Source organism: Theobroma umbraticum, unplaced genomic scaffold (genome assembly GCF_002168275.2).
Source record: "Theobroma umbraticum cultivar Fairchild unplaced genomic scaffold, ASM216827v3 scaffold_12.0, whole genome shotgun sequence".
Classification (NCBI taxonomy): Eukaryota; Viridiplantae; Streptophyta; class Magnoliopsida; order Malvales; family Malvaceae; genus Theobroma; species Theobroma umbraticum.
Window position 1 is genome coordinate 1,482,206 of NW_018397272.1, and position 18,602 is coordinate 1,500,807.

Below are 18,602 nucleotides of genomic sequence, written 5' to 3' on the forward strand. Positions count from 1 at the left end.
TGGTAATTTTTACCTTCCTTACCTTGGAATCTCTAAGCCGAACAACCAATGTCCTCTTTAACTCTGACAATGGCATGTGTGCGAGGAAAAACCTCTTAGTTTTTCTCCAATTCCTCCAAAGCTGAACCTCCTTTTTTGCTTTTCTTATTTCTTCTTTCTCCTTTCTTCCTTTCTCTTTTTGTTTCCAAGCTGATTCTCTTTTTCTTTTCTCAAAGGTTTGATTTTTCCAAGCCTTTTCCTCACATTTCATTTCCTTATTTATTCCTTATCTCCCATTAGACCAATTCATCCCCCACTCAAATTTCATGCACCAATTTCCTTCCTTATTCATTAGCTCATAATCTATCCTCATTTAGCTTCTCCATTCGCCACCTTCAATATCCCATCATTTCTTCCTTTATTCTTTATTTCGTGGACCACCTTATTCGTCCAATCACATTTCATGCATCAATTTTATTTTGTATTTTATTCAGTCATTCATTAAGCCATTTAAGTCACATGCATCTCACATTTTTCCTTCCTCATTTGGCTACCTAATGCATCAATCTCATTACATGCAATGTGATTTATTTTTATTCTTCCTTTTTACTTCACATGGCGGGAGTCCTACATGTTCATCACTAACTTTCTCTTTTTTTGCATGCTATAATTTGCATGTAATAGTGAATTCACATGCACATCTCATTATTCTACATAATTTAACTTCCTTTGGTTAGTTATTTTCCATTTAACTTCAAATATTGAAATTACACATAAGTCCTCAAACTTTTTCTTGTTGACCGTTCGACGCTTCAATCTTTTTATCCTTTACAATTTGGTCCTTCCAACATTTCTTCAATTCCAATTTGCTTCTATTTTCCTTCCTTTACACTTGTACAAGTAAAATATAAAATTTGCATCTCATCAAGGTGTCATCATAATATTTAAATATATACTTACCCACTCTTGCTTTAGTTAATAAAGATACGCAGGCTCCACTAAGGTTATTTTTCTTCAAAATTCTTTCTTACTTCTACTGTCCCACTTAAACTAGTCATATAGTCCTCTTTCATGACTAATTTAAATAATAGATAAAATATTAATATTTTAATATTATTTTATTAATAAAATAATATTTTATTTTAAAATTTTGTTTTCACCTGTCACAGCTCTTTGACACTTAAATTTATGTCAATTGACCCTTCGTTTTATCAATAAGGTCTTATTGACTTACATACGAGGGTACGAGGTGTTACACATTGGATCTGGAATGATAAATAATAGTAAATACTCACTTTAGTTAACCTATCCAAAATCGAAAAAGGCAATCTAAAACAAGAAGTTTATTTACCTATTTACTCCATCAATGATGTTAAAAATCTACTACTTGACTTGTTATAATACATACTTATATGTCAAAATTCGAATAAAAATGATACTATTTTGTGAATATTTAATCCATTCACACTAAAGTATTTTGTGAGTTTTTTTTTTCTTTTGTCATGAGAATTTGATAATAATTAAAATTTAATTCCTAAGCATAAAGAGGACACATAATAACCATCAAGGTTTGAACTTGTGGAGTTGTAGTGAAGACATCTTAATCAAATATTGAGAACTAAATCAAAGCTATGCATTCGTTGGTAGGGAACTCACCATCTAATGTTTACTTCATATATAAATCACAATCAAGGACCTAAAACCATGAGAGCCAATCAGCCAAAAGCTTTTGGCTAATTGATTTGTGAAGGATATTAGTATTCAATTACCATTTTTCGTCTCCTAGTGTCAGACTTCACTGACTTTTTGACATGAGAGGGGGAAGTCTACACTCACGCAACCAGAAAAGCAAAGCGCAATTTAGCGTTCATGTGGAATATAGTCCAAGTGGGGACCCCAAATTTGGAGATAAAGATTACCAAGTGAAGGAAGGCAAAGCAGTTCAGCCAGAAACGACCAAGGCACCACTTAAAACAGCCTAGACTAGACTTGGCTTTATTTGGATAAATGCTATCGTTTCTCTAGTATCCTATTCTTGTGTTAATTCACACCTATTACTCTCTTCGTATTTCTATAAACTCCTCAGGAACTCGACCGTCCTCTCCATTGTCTTGTTCCAGAACATGGAAAAGATTTCTTTCTTGTTTTCTTTGCTGCTTCTAATTGTTTTTGGTTTTGTCAATGGCTCTCCACCAAAGGAGGCAGTAGGAGTATATGAGCTGAAGAATGGAGATATGTCTGTTAAATTCACCAACTGGGGTGCTACTATTATCTCAGTTGTTCTCCCTGACAAAAATGGTTAGTTTCTTTGTCTCTTTGGGATTCCATTTTCTTATCTGGGTGAATTTTTCTCTTCTATTCACTTGTCCCGATGGAAGATACTCTTCTCATGTTACGCATATTTTCTTGTATTTTTCCTGCTAATTTTAAGGGAAACTGGGTGATATTGCTCTCGGATATGGATCAGTCAAAGAGTATATGGTAAGTCTTTTCAATTTCTTCATTGCAGGCTTTTTTTGCATCTTCGTTTAGCTTTTTGTTTGCTGAATAGAAAACAGCAGTGTTTTCCCTTTTTATATCTTCTTTTTTCTTTCTTGAAGAGATTTATGTTGTTGTCTCTTTCTGTCTTCAACACACTAGAACCCAGTGGTCCTATCTTCAACCGCTAACAGTAATAATAGACAAAATGTTACAGCTGGATTTGCTGTAAAATATGCAACTTCATTATTTATTTCGAAAGAATCTGACCAAATTAAGGCCTGAGTATTGGATTTATCTGTTTTGATTCGTAAAATAATATCAATGACAGTGACATTAGGCCAGTTTTTTTATCTTTCATACTAGTACAATTTCTTAATCCATTGGCTTAATTATGCAATTGGTAGTAACGTTCTGTCACTTTTTCTATCCATTCTATCTGCATGACTTGATTCCATTTCAAACATCCGTCTTATACAAATTCTGCAGGGAGAAAGATCTGCAAAGTGCTACATCCCATTTTATTCTTGTTATTCAGCTTTTCTTATTCCTGTTTTACAGTGTAGCCTCCTGGCCTTTGTCACCAGTCTTCATAAAGCTTATTGTAAGACTAACAAATTCAGAAAGTTAAAATTATCAGCAGTTTCTTTTATAAATCAAGAAAGGGGCTCACCTGGTCTAACATTAAAAATCAATTGATAAGGATGATCATAAAACAATTGTTTAGTACCCTATAACACAATGATAATCTTGAAGATGAGAAAAATTAGATTACTTTCTTTCACTCTTTCTGGTGGTGGTTGATTTGTTAACAAATTTTGTCTACTATCTTGAGTTTTCATTCGGCAATAATTAAAACTACTTCATTCGATCAATACGTGATTATGTAGTTTTATACTGAGTTGTTTCAGCTGTTGTTTCCATTAATTAACCTCCTCTCTATTTACTCGAACTTAATAAAAACCTTTGCAGAATGATACCACATACTTTGGTGCCCTTGTTGGACGGGTTGCTAATCGTATTGGAGGTGCAAAATTTTCTTGGAATGGAACCCAGTATAAACTGGTAGCTAATGAAGGAAAAAACATGCTTCATGGTAAGTAATTCTTTATTGTTACCTTAATTTAATAAAAGAGTTCCTGAATTCCTACTTTCTGGTCTTATTTGTTGTGTGCTTTGCAATTCAATGAAAATTAGGTGGCCCCAAAGGATTTGGTGATGTTGTCTGGAAAGTGAAGAAATATAAGAAAGATGGTCCAGCTCTTTACATTCTCTTTGCCTATGACAGCTATGATGGTGAAGAAGGTTAGTGTATGACTTTTCCAATTCATATGTTCCTTAACCTTGCACTTTGAAATTTCATTGATGAAAGTAAGAAAGTGATAACTCTCTTGCAGAGGATTGATGGGCCTAATATTAGATTTCTTGTATCTTTCACAGGATTTCCTGGTGCACTTAAAGTCACTGTGGCCTACACCCTTCTTGCTAAGAACCAGTTGAGTGTGACAATGAAAGCCAAAGCTGTGAAAAAGTCTACTCCTGTGAATCTAGCCCAGCATACATATTGGAACCTTGGTAACCATGACAGTGGTGATATCCTGTCTGAAGAAATCCAGATTTTCGCCTCCCTCTACACACCTGTTGATAGCCAGCTTATTCCCACAGGCAAACTTGAGCCTGTAAAAGGAACTCCGTACGATTTCCTCAAACCTCAAACCATTGGAAGCAGAATCAAGGAACTCCCTAAAGGTTATGACATTAACTATGCCCTTGATGGTACTCCAGGAAAGATGAAGAAAGTAGCTGTGGTGAAGGATAAGAAGTCCGGAAGAGTAATGAAGCTGTTAGCTAATCAACCTGGTGTGCAGTTCTATACAGGAAACATGATAAAGAATGTGAAGGGAAAAGGAGGATTCATCTATAAAGCTCATGCAGCACTATGTTTGGAGACTCAAGGGTTCCCTGACTCTGTTAATCACCCCAACTTCCCTTCACAAATTGTTACTCCGAAAAAGCTTTACGAGCACAACATGCTTTTCAAGTTTTCAATTGCATCGTAGACATAAACTATTTCCCAAGGAAACTGATATTTTTCTGTTACTAACATTTCTAATGTTATTGTTGTGGCCTAATGAAACTTGAACAATAGCGTAATTCAGAGTTTGTTTATTATTAGCAGTGACATTCTGGCTTTGATCGGGGAAAATAAATAATAGTAATATTTATCAAAAGAATGATGATATAACTTCATATTACAAATAGCAAAACCTCCATAGCTATTGAAATAACTGATGAAAATAAACTATATGTGAAAGAAGTTGATTAATGTTTTTGAAAATCCAACTGGCAATGTGTCTAGTAATTAACATATAATTCAGAGACTAGACTTGTCTGTCTGAACTGAGAGAATGATGGGTTGGGAGATTACTTCCAATAAATTGTTAGTTACCATCAAACTAAGAAGCCCACTTGACCTTCAGCCAGAGAGAGTCAAAAACATAAAAACCCCACTCCAAGTTACCCAACCCAAAATCTTGCTGATGAAAGCCAGCCCGTCTACATTTAGATTCGGTCTGGACTCGTTCCCAATAAACAGGTCCAAGTTCAACCCCAAATCAAAAGCCAGTTAATCACTTCAAACCGACAAGGGTTAAAAGGCGATGGCTTCACTGTCCTCTGCTTCTGTCCCTCTTGTCAGAGTCCCAACTCAGCTCCCCTGCTTCAGGTTCTTTCATTTCCTTGATTATATGTTCAAAAGCAGTTATGCTCTTTCATAGAAGTATTCCAAATATAATTTCTTTAGCTTCATTGAGGTTTGTCCAAATCATTTTACTCTAATTCCGTGATTTACTCAATTGATTCTCCATCTTTGAACTGATTAATAATGCAGATAAAGTTGGCAATTTTTGCAGATTAAATCATGGAAAGGAGCAGTCTTTGAGCAGATATAGCAAAACTAAGGCAACCCATTTGAGTATTAATTCAAGTGTTAGAATGTGTTCTGTTGTTGCTTCTGATTCACCAGTATCCACCTCATTGTATGAGCAATCAAAGAGGGTGTGGATATGGACTGAAAATAGTCAAGTCATGACTGCTGCTGTGGAAAGAGGATGGAATACTTTCATTTTCTCTTCACAGAATCAAGGACTTGCCAATGAATGGTCATGTAATGCGATTCAAAGTCTTCATCCTTCTCCCTTTAGAATTTTTGCATTAAAAATTGAAATTGATTAATGTTCTTTGTTGTTACTTATATTAATCTATACTCAGTCACAGCAATTGTGACTTCAAAAAGCTTTCTTTATATTATGTGCAAAATTCAAAACATGCCATTATAATCATAATCCATGTACGTACCTTGGTAATGCCTTTTGTTTTTGGTAAATGGGTTTTTAATAGTGTTAGTTTAAATGAGAGAATGATTTATTTTGTGTCTATGCTTACCATGCAAACAATGAAGTAACTTGTGTGTGGTTTTTCTGAAGAGAAAATGCTTTGTATCATAGATGGTTGTATGCTTGTATCTAATTTTGGGGGTTTGGTTGTTGAAAATTACAGCAATTGCATTCATTGATCCTCTAATCATTAAAGAGGGAGGGATTTTTGATAGTGTGGGCAAAAGAATTGCTACAATTTTGGAGGTTTCAACTCCAGCAGATTTAAAGAAGTTTCAGCCAGAGGAGGAGCATGCAGGAAATGTTGTTATTGATTTACTGGACTGGCAGGTATGAGGTTGGAAACGTTTTGTAGATTCATGTCTTACAGATTTAGTTTCAGAGCATTACATTGAACTAGTCCATAAGTTATAGATATAATTCTGACAGAGTCGTTTGTATCATACCTGATAGAATAACTTGCACCCGAGCATTTGGCTCATTGGTTGGTGCATTGTCCCCCTGCCAAAAGAGCAGGGTTCAAATCCCCCCTCCCCCAATTATAAAAAAAAAAAATACTTGATAGAATAACTTGACCATAACATCTATAGAATGGAGCTATCATAGGAAAAGTTCTCAACAGACTTGCAATGGCTTACCAAACCATACAAGCACCAAGTGAATAAAAAGTTGCACAAAATTCATTGCTCCTCACCTAAGGATTTTCTGATACAGTTGTGATGGCTAAGTTATACTTAAGATGAATGTGATTGAGTGCTAAAATAAGTAGTTAGGAATGCAGTTTTTCACTTTCTAAGCTTTTTGTTAAAATAATTTGTTTGAACCCCACAAAAATCTACCCGTTTGAATCTATTAGGATATTTCTTGCTCCCTGCACTTAGCTAAAATTTTGTTATATTTCTTTTGTCAGATTAAGAACTCTGAAGATATAACCAAATTATCTCGTCAAATCTCAAATATATTGCATTACTTTTTAGCCATAATCTTGTTCATCTTTGTAGGTGATACCTGCAGAAAATATTGTGGCAGAGTTACAAGGCAGTCAAACGACTGTTTTTGCTGTCTCAAAATCATCTGCTGAAGCACAACTATTTCTTGAGGTAACTCACAAGTTATCTTTAATCAAGCACAGAGAATGCAAGTATGTCTTTGTCATACATTTGATTTTCTCATATGTAGTCAATTTGGCATTTCAATTGCATTTTCCATCCTGTAACCATCTTTATTTTGTAGGCCTTGGAGCATGGGCTGGGTGGGGTTGTTTTAAAAGCTGAGGATGTCAAAGCTGTTCTTGACTTGAAGGTAATCTGTGTTAGGTCAGGATTCTTGAATGATCAAAGTTGTTCCTTAACATGCTTTAAATTATCAGGAGTATTTTGACCGAAGGAATGAATTGCACAACAGACTGAGCTTATCTACAGCCACTGTAACTCAAGTTCATGCAGTTGGAATGGGTGATCGGGTTTGTGTGGATCTTTGTAGCCTAATGAGACCTGGTGAGGGACTTCTGGTATGCTAGTAGTCTCTCTTTATACTAAACTATCACTTGGGTTTAGTTGCTGAGATGATACATCATTTCGCCGCTCTTATAAGTGTAAGTACCATTCAACAGGTTGGATCATTTGCTAGGGGACTTTTTCTTGTTCACTCGGAATGTTTGGAATCAAATTACATTGCCAGTAGACCTTTCCGTGTCAATGCAGTAAGTTTTGTCTTTTTGCCTTTACACCTGAGTGTAACCGTGAAAGATATTATTTTAGCTTAAACTAGAAATTCTGAAAATGACACAGCAGAAAGGGATCAATCGATTATTGAGAGCTGTGTACTGCAGTCTTTTCGTATGCTTACTGCTCCATTTCCTACTTAGCAGTATTCTGGGATATGTTATGTACTTTCTGTTTCATACAATATTTGTCTTCATTGTCTTCTGACATATACAGAGGTCTTTTTGTGCCTCAATTATTGTAAAGTGTTCCTTCAGTAATGCAAATTCTTTTAACAAAGATCACATGGAATATGCAGGGGCCTGTCCATGCCTATGTTGCTGTCCCTGGAGGTAAAACCAGCTACCTTTCTGAGTTAAAAGCAGGCAAAGAAGTGATTGTGGTTGATCAAAAGGGAAAACTGCAGACTGCAATTGTTGGCCGTGTTAAGATTGAGACCAGACCACTTATCCTTGTGGAAGCAAAGGTTTGTATCCCGCTTACCAATGTCAAACACAATCCTGCACTCCACTAAACTTGTTTCAAAATTCATTTGACATTTAATATTGAGTTCAAATAGTTACACACTTCCATTTCGATAAAATCCAAATTTCTCACTTGGTTAATGTATGTTACATAATGCTGAACTCTTTTTTACTCTTAGGTTCTTTAAGGTTAGAATGCTTATGTTGAACTCATTATTCATTGTTCTAAACAATATTGGATGCTTTTGCCGCAGAGAGATGCAAATGATCAAACTGTATACAGCATCCTTCTACAGAATGCAGAAACAGTTGCTTTGGTCTGTCCACACAAAGGTATGTTTGGTAGTCATTTAGTTTTTGTAGGAAGTTTTGGTAGTACTTTTCTTATCAATTTAAACTTTGCTAACCTATCATTCACAGGTAACACAATGCAGAAGACTGTGATTCCTGTAACCTCACTAAAAGTAGGGGATGAAGTTTTGCTAAGGCTACAAGGTGCGGCACGACATACTGGAATAGAGATCCAAGAATTCATTGTTGAAAATTGAACAACCAACAATGTTATTGAAAGTTGTTCATTTCCGGGATTGTTTCCATCCATTTGAAGGCCTTTCATGTGCTTGCAGTGGACACAACTGTTCTGGCATTTGACTGCAGGGGAAATGCTTGTATCTGTAAAACTCAGGAATAACTAACCAATTTATTGTAAATTTTTACAAGCTCTTTATATATATATATATATATATATATATATGTTTTGAAGCAATATTTCTTCATGCCAAAGACCAATTTATTAGTGAATTTCGGTTGGCTTTGATACCAGATCGCTCGCAGAATCATTGGATTTAATAAATTTTGATTGCAAAGTGCAGTAGGAATATTGATTCCAATTTTAAAAGTAAAATTTAACAAGAAGAGAATTTAAAGAAAACTTAAAGAAAAAAAGTCCAGAATTTTCATTTCAGAAAAGTTTTTGCAAAGAAAAGTTTTTCGAAAAGTGATTCTAGCTTCTACTTTCTTATTATAATGGGAGCCTTTATAGATAGGTTTACCTTTTTGCCATTAATTACTCTTCGGAAAATTTTATAAGAATTGATTGAAATATTAAATTTTTTTTTTTTTTTGCTTAAGATGCTTTACAACTTCAGGAGTGCTTTTGAAAAATTTGAAGATGCCTTGCAAGTCCTAGGGATGCTTTTGTCTTCTTTGCTTTCAATGTTGATTTTGCTTTGCAAAGATACCTTACATATCTTAAGGATGCTTTTGCTTGGTAGAGATGCTTTTGCTTTGTAGAGATGTCATGAAAAATGCTTTTGTCTTTTACACATTTTTAGAGATGCTTCTTTTTTTTATTAACTTTTTGCTCCTTCTTGGTGGCATGTAGTTTTTGTCTTAGTTTAAGTCAAAAGTTTTGTTGGATGACCCAGAAGTCTAATGCTTTTGTTCATCATTTTCATCAAAGTTGATGGACTAAAGCATATCTGTCATGATTTTCTTGTATTTTTGTTTATTCTTTGCCTAGGTAAATAGTGCACTTACATTTGATTTTCTTATAAAAATCTTGCAACTTCTTGATCCGAGGCAACTGTCTTGCATAATGTTGGGCTTTTGTTGAACCAATTATCAAGATATTGTGCATGATCTTTTCTATCATCAAACTTGTCCCACTACTTAGTCTTGAAGATTCAAATTATTGTGAGGGCACCATTTTGGGGATCAATATTATCCAAGAAATGGTTAATTTTGAGAACAAGTCAATAGAGATATGTAATTTGTCCTGATCTTGTTCAAGCTAAAATTTTTGGTATTGTTCATTAATTTTTGGAGAAACCATCTCTCGCAATGGCCCAAACTAATTCCACCAGTGAGAAAATCATAACGAAAATTTATATTGGTTTCCATATTTGAAAAATACTAGTTAGAAATGTCTGATATGTTTATTATTAAAAAGAAAAGTATTGAACCAAGCTTGTTGGTAATCCCAATAAGTGAAGAACATATGGTGGTTTGTTCTCATTGTAAATTTGGTAGGAAATTTTTTGAGTAAGTTTGGGTTTTCTTCCTAGTCCATGGGTCTTAGTACTTTCAAAATTTGAGCAATTGAGTGAGTAATGAATTCAGGGTCATCTTTCTCTACATTAATCTTTACATAATACAGATCATATTGGAATCAAAATATTTTCATAATACTATTAGTGTTTCTGTAGATCCAACGATTTGTAATGCCATCCTTGAAAAGTTTTTTGGATTGCAACATTAAGGGATTTTTCATAAAATCCTTCTTCAATTAGTAAAACTTTTAGAGGACTTTTTGCAAAAGTATTAAGTATAAATCTTATGAGAAGAGGACATTGTTTTTGATGTTGAGAAAATAGTTTAGAGAGGTTTGAGTTTGTGCAAAACAACCTTTTTGCCTTTTGAGGATTCTACTTAGTAACAACAATTTGTTTAAGAGGAGTGTTTTCTTTGATTTGGAAGGTTAGTGCCAGAGTTACTTCTGAGGATTAAGAAAGAGACTCAATTTATTTCTTGGTTTATCAGTCAAGTTCATTTTAATCTTGGTCTTCTTGGTAAATTTTGGGTGTTTTTGAGGAGCTTTCTCCCTTTTGTTCATTTTCTTGAGTACAAATTTCATGCCATGATTTAATTGGTCTTTTGAAAAAATTTTGGAAAAAGAACTCTCCTTTATCTTTCTCTTTTTTCTTTTGATCTCCCAATTTTGGTGGCATGGTTTTCCCTATAAAATTCTCTAATAAGAAAATTGGGTACGTAATTCGATTCTCCTTTGATATATCCAATGTTAAAGTTAAATATACTCAAAATTGCTTGCCATCTGTCAAAAATTTACTTAAAACGATATTTTAGACATCTTTTTGTAAAACCTCTTTTGCAGATTTACAATCAATTCATAAAAGGAATTTTTGATTGACTAAATCACTTTAAAATTTTGAAATACATGAAACAATTGATAAAATTTCCTTTTTGATAGTATTGTGATTTTGCTAAATAACCGTCTAATGTTTTAAGGTGAATTAAACTACTTGTTCCTTCTAATTTTTGACTTGTTTAAGAATACCCTCATATCCTATGTCTGAGACATTTGTTTCTACTATTTTTAGGATACTTGGGTTTGCTAGATGTAAACAAAGGAGTTCTTTAATATGCAATTTAATTTGTTTGACAAGATCAGTATGTGCAAGAGTCTAAAGAGCAAGATTTTTTTTAAGCCTATCATGCGAGGGTTTATAGATTTTGCTAAGGCCAGAATAAAAATTAATAACATAATTGAGATTTATTAAGAATCTTTGGAGTTGGGTTTTATTGAAAACTTGATCAGGAAATTTTTTTCTCAAAGTTTATGGATCTTTCTGTCAGTGTAGTAGTTCCTTGGGTTACATAATGACCTAACAATCTTACTTTGGTTTGAAACAGTCTAATTTTGGATTTGGAGACTACTAATCCATTTTTCTTAATTATGCTAATAAAAGTTTTGAGATGTTTAAAGTATTTTTCTAACTTTTAAAAAAACACTAGGACACTATCTATGTAAACAATGGTAAATTGAGAGTACATACCAAATAATTCATTCATTATCCTTTAGAATTCTAATGGTGCATTTTTCAGACCAAAAGGCATGACATTTCATTCATATTGGTCAAAAGGGACAATAAATGTCGTTTTATACCTCTCATTTTCTTTAATTTGGATTTGCCAAAACCCTGATTTCATGTCAAACTTTGAGAAAATATTTGCACTACATAATTTCTGTAATAAGTCTTTTTTGTTTGGGATTGGACATCTAATCCATTTTAATGATTTTTTTAATAGTTTGTAATTTATTACTAATCTTGTTGTTCCTTTTTCTAGTTTTGCATTTTTTATAAGATAGGAAGCAGAACAACTCTAGGGTGAACTATTTTTCCTTATGAGTTTTTTTTACTAGAAGATCTTGTATTTCTTTTCTACAAAATTCTTCCATTTCTTTGTTCATTTGGATTGGTCCTGCTTTAGTAGGAATTTTCTTTTCATCAAAATCTTTTTCATAAGGCAAGTCTACTTCATTTTTTTTCTATCCCAAAAGGCATTGTGAATATAAGAACAAATTCTTTTTGCAATTTCTTTTTTGATTTGTTCGATTTTTTGTTGAACAAAATTTTCACCTAATTGTTCATTTATCCTTTTAAAAGAGATTTCTTCTTTTAAGTAAGTAATTTGTTTCTGTTTGTAATTTATTTGAAAATTGAGTTGACTTGTATGAATTGATAAAGATTTTAGTAAATTGAGATTTCTTATTTTTGGTCTTTCTATGAAGGGAAAAATTATTTTGGTTTTTAATATTTTAGTAGTAATTATTTGATTTGTAACCTTATATGGTTTAAGCAAGGATATTAATGGTGTGCGTAGTATGACGTCTTGTGTTATATTTTTTACCATTAAAAAAGGAGTTTCAAATTTGATTCCATTGTTGCAAATTTCTGGATTAGGAATTTTATATGTAATCGTAAGTTTACCATCATTGGTAGTTTTAAGGCCTTCTGATGTTTTGTCATAATACTTTTTTTAAATCATTTATTCTCTGATGCAATTTTGATTTGCACAAGTATCAAAAAAGTGCTATTGTTTCTAGATGAAATTCTTCTTTGATTAAAAGATGTTTTTTAAGTAAGTGTCTTTGTATTGATACTTTTGTAAGAAACATCATATATTGTTGTGATTCTTCTAGTTCTACCTTTGTATCTGAGGAAGAATTTTCTATTGGAATTCTTGAATTTTGTAAGAATTCTATTTGGTTTTTTATTTCTTTTTATTCACTCTTGAGTTGGGAAATTTCTATTTTCATTTCCTTAATTTCTGATTGTAATTCTACATTTGTTATTTGCTTAGATTTAAAGGATTTATATCTGTCAAATATAATATCTTTTACATTATACATGTGTTCTTGATTTGTAATTGTGGGTTTTCTATTTTTTTCTTTCATTGAAGTTTTTAATTTCTCAAGATATTCTCTTTTTAGTGTCCAATCTTGAATTTCACTAATGATTTCAATAATGACTTCTTGGTCTTTGGTTAGAACATTAACTTGTTTTTCATTATCTATTGAAGATGGAAATGTAGTTTGTATTTCATCTATTTGGAACTCACTCGAAGATTTTGTGTTTTCAGACATCTCATAGTTTAATGTTATTGATTCTAGTTCAATTTCTTCATCTAGGTGAAGTTCAATGATTTTCTTATAATTTTGCAGAATTTTGAAATGTGACCAGCGTTTTCGCATCTAAAACATTTTATTGTTTTGTCTATTTTACTTTCTTCTTTTCGTTTTTGTTTTTCTTGTCTATACCTCCTGTATTTTGGTTTGTTGTAGTAATTTGGGGTAGTATACTTATGTTTCTTTCATTTTGGTTTTGCAAGACAACAAGTTTTTGAAAAAGAAGGCTCATGTTTGATGTCAAATTGTTGACAAGAACGATCCTAATTCTTTCCAGGAAAGATATCTTATTTTTTTTAATTGTTTTTGAAGTTTTAAATCTTGGCAAATGTTTAATCCTTCTTTTCAATTGAGGCTTATGAGTTCGCGATATGTAAAATTTTCATAAGAAATTATTCCTTTATAAGTGTCTCTTATTTGGTTTCTAATTTTTTTCTCCTAATAATTTAGGAAGTCCAACTAGAAATTTTTCTTTCCAACTAGAAATTATAGGATCTTTGCATTACTCTAGCCATAAATATGTCTTTGTACCATTTAAAATCTATTAATTTTTTACATTTTAAATTTGACAATAATTTTAAATTTCTATCTTTAAGGTGTGAAAGGGGTTACCTAAAACGTGTTTTGAGATTGAGAAGATGAGGGTTGTAATAGCATCTTGGATTTCTCTTCCTTGTTAATCTAGGATGTTATTTCCTTTATCATCCTTTTTTATAACTTTTAATATTTCTTGTTGTTATTTTGTGGTAAGATAATTGTCCCACCATCTTTTAAGTTGTCCAGCGAAACAGGTAACTAAAAGGTTTGCTATTGAATAATCTGTAATTTGGCTAGTTTGATTTTCGTTTTTGTATGCATTTGATACCATTGTCATTTGTTGAAGGGTACTAAGGATGTTGCATTTAGACATTCCATCAATATTTCATTCATAAATTGTGTTGGCATTATTCTTATTTTAGAAAGTGGGTTTTCTTCTATGTTTAGGTCAAGTGCTGTAATTTTAGGATAGTCAAGGATTTTTTGGTTATTTCCAAACCATTTTGTTAATTTCTTAGTCATTAGTGTCTTCTGAATCTATTTGTTGGTTTATCATGTTTATTGAATGGCTTTGTTGTAAAGGAGTATCAAGGGTTATCATTCTTGAAGTTTGGCTTTTTAGGACATCAATTTTATTTTGAATTTCTCTCAAAAAGTTATTTTGATGCGATTGGTGAAATGTTTTTGAAATTTCAAAAGATTTGAAAATTGGTTCTTTGACCTTAATGACTTTTGTATTTATTGTCTGTGTTTAAGTAAATTTCGGTTGGTTTTCAATTAGTGTTTCTATATTTTCTAGTTGTTTTGTGATGGTATGAAGATTTAGATTTGTATAGTTGTTTTGTTCAACTATCATTTTTATGTCCTTTGAGGCAACTTGTTATCCTAAGTCTAAAGACCTCATCCTTAAAGGAATTGTTCTTATTTTTATATTTTTGTGAGAATATTGAACTTTCGTCAAAGGACTATATTGAGATTCAATATCCTTTTTAGTTGTTTGCCATTTGACTATACTTTCGTAGTGATTAATGATCTTAAGTAAAATTCTTCAAACCAAGTAAAGAATTTTATTAGAATCCTATGGTTCTCCATGAAATCGTAATATTTTTGTAAAATTTGATCCTTTTCACTTTTATAGGTTTCTAAATCATTTTTTCTTTTTTGCTTATATTTCTTAGAGTGGAAATGCTTTCTACACCATTCTTTATTGATTTTAAACCTTTTTTCCAATACTAAAATTTCAGAATTTTCTTCACCAGCTATGGTTATGTCTAGATTATTGGTCATTGACTAATATGTTGGAGACATGTTAAATGAGTTAGATGGATTAAGTTTTTACCTATTATATATTGGTTGGGGTATATTTGAGGAATTGTCTATCTTTTGTTAATTTGTTCTATGGGTTGTTGTGGACGAATCGTCTTCAAGGATATTTAGATTTCTAATAGAAGCAGTGGCTTGTCCTAAATCATTCTTAGTGGTCTGTTAAACACTAGCTGTATAGACCCATCTCTATATTGAGCTAAATAATTTATTTTTGTATTTTGGATAGGAATATGAGTTGTAACTCCATCAAGTCTCCATCTGTTTGGAAATTGAACTTCATGCCAATGTATGGTCCTAGGTATGGTAGTATGAGACCTAGACATGTCTGTTTGGATTAAGAGAGCTTCTCCTCTTGGGCTGTTGATTAAAGCCTTAGTATTGATTTTTGAGTACATGGCCTTATAATATAATTTGTTAACTAAGGTCAATGGTTCAAACCCTAGCATCATTTTGTAATTATGTATTTGGATTTGGAGTATAAAGAGTTTAAGATATTCCTATCTTTTAGTAACACCATAAAATTCAGAAAACAATTAAAGTGTATTGGTCCTCTATATAGACTTGTTTCTACTATTCCTAATAAGGAGTCATTGAAATGGATATGCGTTATGTCTTTAAGGGCTATAAGGATGGAAATATCTAGTCCTTCTTTCGTGAGCGATTTAGCTTCTACTTGTACTAATTCAAAATGAATATAATTATATTTTTGGTGTTTGAGTGTTTGTATTGTCTTTGGATCCAATAGTTGAATATTTTCATATTAATTTTGGATGGGTACTCCTTTTTTCTTAGTTTTAATCAAATATCCACAAAAGGAATCTAGATCTAAACTATGGAATGTTGATGACTTATAAATTTGATTTTGGGGAACTCTTATAATTTTCCAATTATCTATTTCTTTAATAATATTTTCATATTAAACATTTTCTTCATTAACCAACTAGATTAGTTGGATATTGAACTAGAAGAGGAGGTGGTCCATAAAAAGGAAGCATCTTGTAGTTATAAACTTAATTTTCCTACAAAAAGGATTTCTATTAGATTACCTAACAATATCTTTCCTACCTATGGGAAGGAGAATTGTTTTATCATGCCTAACCCATGGCTTACCAAACTATCATATTCAAAACTCAATAGAAAATGATAAAGTATTAATGATGCTATTAAAGCCAGAACTTGGAAAACAAAATCTAGGTTATAAAATATAGATTAGTGAGGTATTTGGTATCAGATACACACACACAAAAAATTTTAAAAATCCTTTCAAAACACTTTAAAAGGACACTTTGGTCCTTTTTATTTCAAAATGATGTTTTTGATCCATTGACTATTAACATCCTTAATCAATAGTTAAAAAAAATTAAACATAATATACTACCTAAATATTTTAAGATATAAATACCTTTTATATTATTTTTTTAATTTAAATAAATTCTTGTTTTAAAGCATCTATCCATGGTTCCTTTCAAAACTTTAATTAAAAAATCTAAAAAATTTTGATTTGAAGGTTTGAAAATTTAGCTATATCTTCCTTGAAAACCATAAACTTCTTTGTTGAAGATTTATTTTCATCAAACTCTTTATTTCTTAACAATTTGGGATTTTTTTTTCATTGAAAAGAATGTATTAAAAACAAAAATCTTTTTTTAAATGATGGATATTTCAAGTTTGATTGTGTCAGGTTATGAGATTAAATTCTTTCTCGTGATTACTAATTTTTTTGAATAATTTTTATTCAAAATTTGTTCTTTGAGATTAGGGTTTAGAGTAACATATAAAGATTTTAGCTTGATTACTATATATCAAATGTTTTAAGTTTTTTTCTTCTCTGTCAGATATTAAATTTTATTAAGTATCAAAGTAAGACAAACTACCGTATTCACAAATTCTGTTTTAAAATTTTATTAAGTTTTAAGTTTTTTCAAATATTGAATTTCATTAAATATCAAAGTAAATTATGTTAAGTTTTAAAAGGGAATATGAACAGACTTTTTAAAGGGGCATTTGTATCATAAAATATTTGTGTAGTATTAAGTATAAATTTTTTTAACTGTTAACTAACGGTGTTAACCGTTAAGAGGCTAAAAACATCATTTTAAAACAAAAAGAACCAAAGTGTCATTTTAAAGTGTTTTGAGGAGATTTTTGAATTTTACCTTATATATGTGTGCTATGTTTGAAAAGGATTTGTTTTTTCTTTTTTTGTCATATTTAATGCCCAAATAACAGCTTATCATGATGCATTCCTTGAAATGTGCAAAGGAAACTGATGGAGGACGGGAATATATGTTATTTAAGACTACATTTTTATATTTTATAGGTTTGGTTGCAACCTTTAAATATATTTAAGCTATTTTAGCTTATATAAATTATTTTTTAGTAATAGTATTTGTTGTCACATGCTTTATACATGAATATTTGTTTTAAATTTTTTTCAAGAATAATTATATATAAATATAAATATTTTAAAATATAAACTTTGAAGTACAAATAATTCAAATTTTGTAATATAAATCTATATAATTATACAATACTATTATAATTAAGAAAATCAACATTAAAGAAAGTAATTCAATACAATTGGAATTCTTAATATGAATTTGATAAATTTTATTAGTATTATTAATAAAAATATTTAAAGAAGTAGTTAAGAAAATTGAACTTTATCCCATTAATTTTAATTTCAATTCTTGTTTGATATTAATACTTACAATTGCAAATATCATTTATATAATAATTAAAAATTATTTAAATGACAAATGACAATCTATAAATATTTGTTCTCATCAATCAAAAAATTTCTAACATCCGTACTATTATATATAATGTAAAATAATATTTTAATTCTTTTCCAAGCATTAGGGTTTTAGGATTGTCTTGGGTATTTTATGTTTTATTAAGGTTTTGGAGTTTAATTATAAATAGTTTATAATTAATGATGTCTTAGGGTAGTTTGATTATTTGGTATTGATATTTTAGAATTTAGTTGAGAATTTGAATATTTTCTTGCATATTTTGAGTTTTAAAGTAATTGTTGTACATCAGAAAAAGTTATAAAATATTGACACACGAAAATAGCTGCTAAACTTACGAGATTTGGCTAAACTAAAGAGTAAGTGTTCAACCTTGCCCTTCTTGTTCTAATTTATTTTTTTTATGTTGGAAATTCTTGCAGAGCCCAGTTACCGTATTAATGTTTTGTTGCTTAAAATGAAAATTAAGTATATAAACCTTACCTCCAAAATTACCTATGAGATATGGGTAAGAATTCCTAAAAGAGGTACTACTTTCCTTGCATAATGATGGATGTAGAAGAAAAGTAATAAAACCCTTTTAACAAGAACTAATTTTAAAGTAAAAATAAAAATAAAGCATTTGAATAGAGGTATTAGTTTTGTTATAGATTTTTTGTTCAAGGATGAGGAAAATAATACTACTCTTTTACATATAGTTGTTTCTGACATATGGGAGATTAATTCTATCTAACTTA

The 18,602-nt window shown here is 31.0% G+C and overlaps 2 protein-coding genes across 2 annotated transcripts; both read left to right on the forward strand.

Annotated features, from left to right (window-relative positions):
• The first annotated feature begins 1,931 nt into the window (after positions 1 to 1,931).
• LOC110426694 (uncharacterized) lies at positions 1,932 to 4,611 on the forward strand. Its single transcript, XM_021441977.1, has 5 exons — positions 1,932 to 2,277; positions 2,411 to 2,460; positions 3,430 to 3,553; positions 3,655 to 3,762; positions 3,898 to 4,611. The coding sequence occupies exons 1-5, from the start codon at positions 2,103 to 2,105 to the stop codon at positions 4,515 to 4,517; spliced, it is 1,077 nt and encodes a 358-aa protein (XP_021297652.1). The 5' UTR covers positions 1,932 to 2,102; the 3' UTR covers positions 4,518 to 4,611.
• Positions 4,612 to 5,065: 454 nt separating this feature from the next.
• Positions 5,066 to 8,823, forward strand: LOC110426708 (3-dehydroquinate synthase). Its single transcript, XM_021441996.2, has 10 exons — positions 5,066 to 5,182; positions 5,370 to 5,623; positions 6,016 to 6,182; positions 6,854 to 6,952; positions 7,086 to 7,154; positions 7,222 to 7,362; positions 7,465 to 7,554; positions 7,875 to 8,042; positions 8,295 to 8,373; positions 8,461 to 8,823. The coding sequence occupies exons 1-10, from the start codon at positions 5,118 to 5,120 to the stop codon at positions 8,586 to 8,588; spliced, it is 1,260 nt and encodes a 419-aa protein (XP_021297671.1). The 5' UTR covers positions 5,066 to 5,117; the 3' UTR covers positions 8,589 to 8,823.
• Positions 8,824 to 18,602: the final 9,779 nt, after the last annotated feature.

What these genes read in the sequence shown, in the direction of transcription:
- LOC110426694 (XM_021441977.1), top strand. Translation starts at nt 2,103, where the DNA reads ATGGAAAAGATTTCTTTCTTGTTTTCTTTGCTGCTTCTAATTGTTTTT. An exon ending in TGTTCTCCCTGACAAAAATG is followed by an intron (nt 2,278 to 2,410) that starts GTTAGTTTCTTT and finishes GCTAATTTTAAG; the next exon opens with GGAAACTGGGTGATATTGCT. An exon ending in GATCAGTCAAAGAGTATATG is followed by an intron (nt 2,461 to 3,429) that starts GTAAGTCTTTTC and finishes AAACCTTTGCAG; the next exon opens with AATGATACCACATACTTTGG.
- LOC110426708 (XM_021441996.2), top strand. Translation starts at nt 5,118, where the DNA reads ATGGCTTCACTGTCCTCTGCTTCTGTCCCTCTTGTCAGAGTCCCAACT. An exon ending in GACCTGGTGAGGGACTTCTG is followed by an intron (nt 7,363 to 7,464) that starts GTATGCTAGTAG and finishes ACCATTCAACAG; the next exon opens with GTTGGATCATTTGCTAGGGG. An exon ending in TTATCCTTGTGGAAGCAAAG is followed by an intron (nt 8,043 to 8,294) that starts GTTTGTATCCCG and finishes CTTTTGCCGCAG; the next exon opens with AGAGATGCAAATGATCAAAC.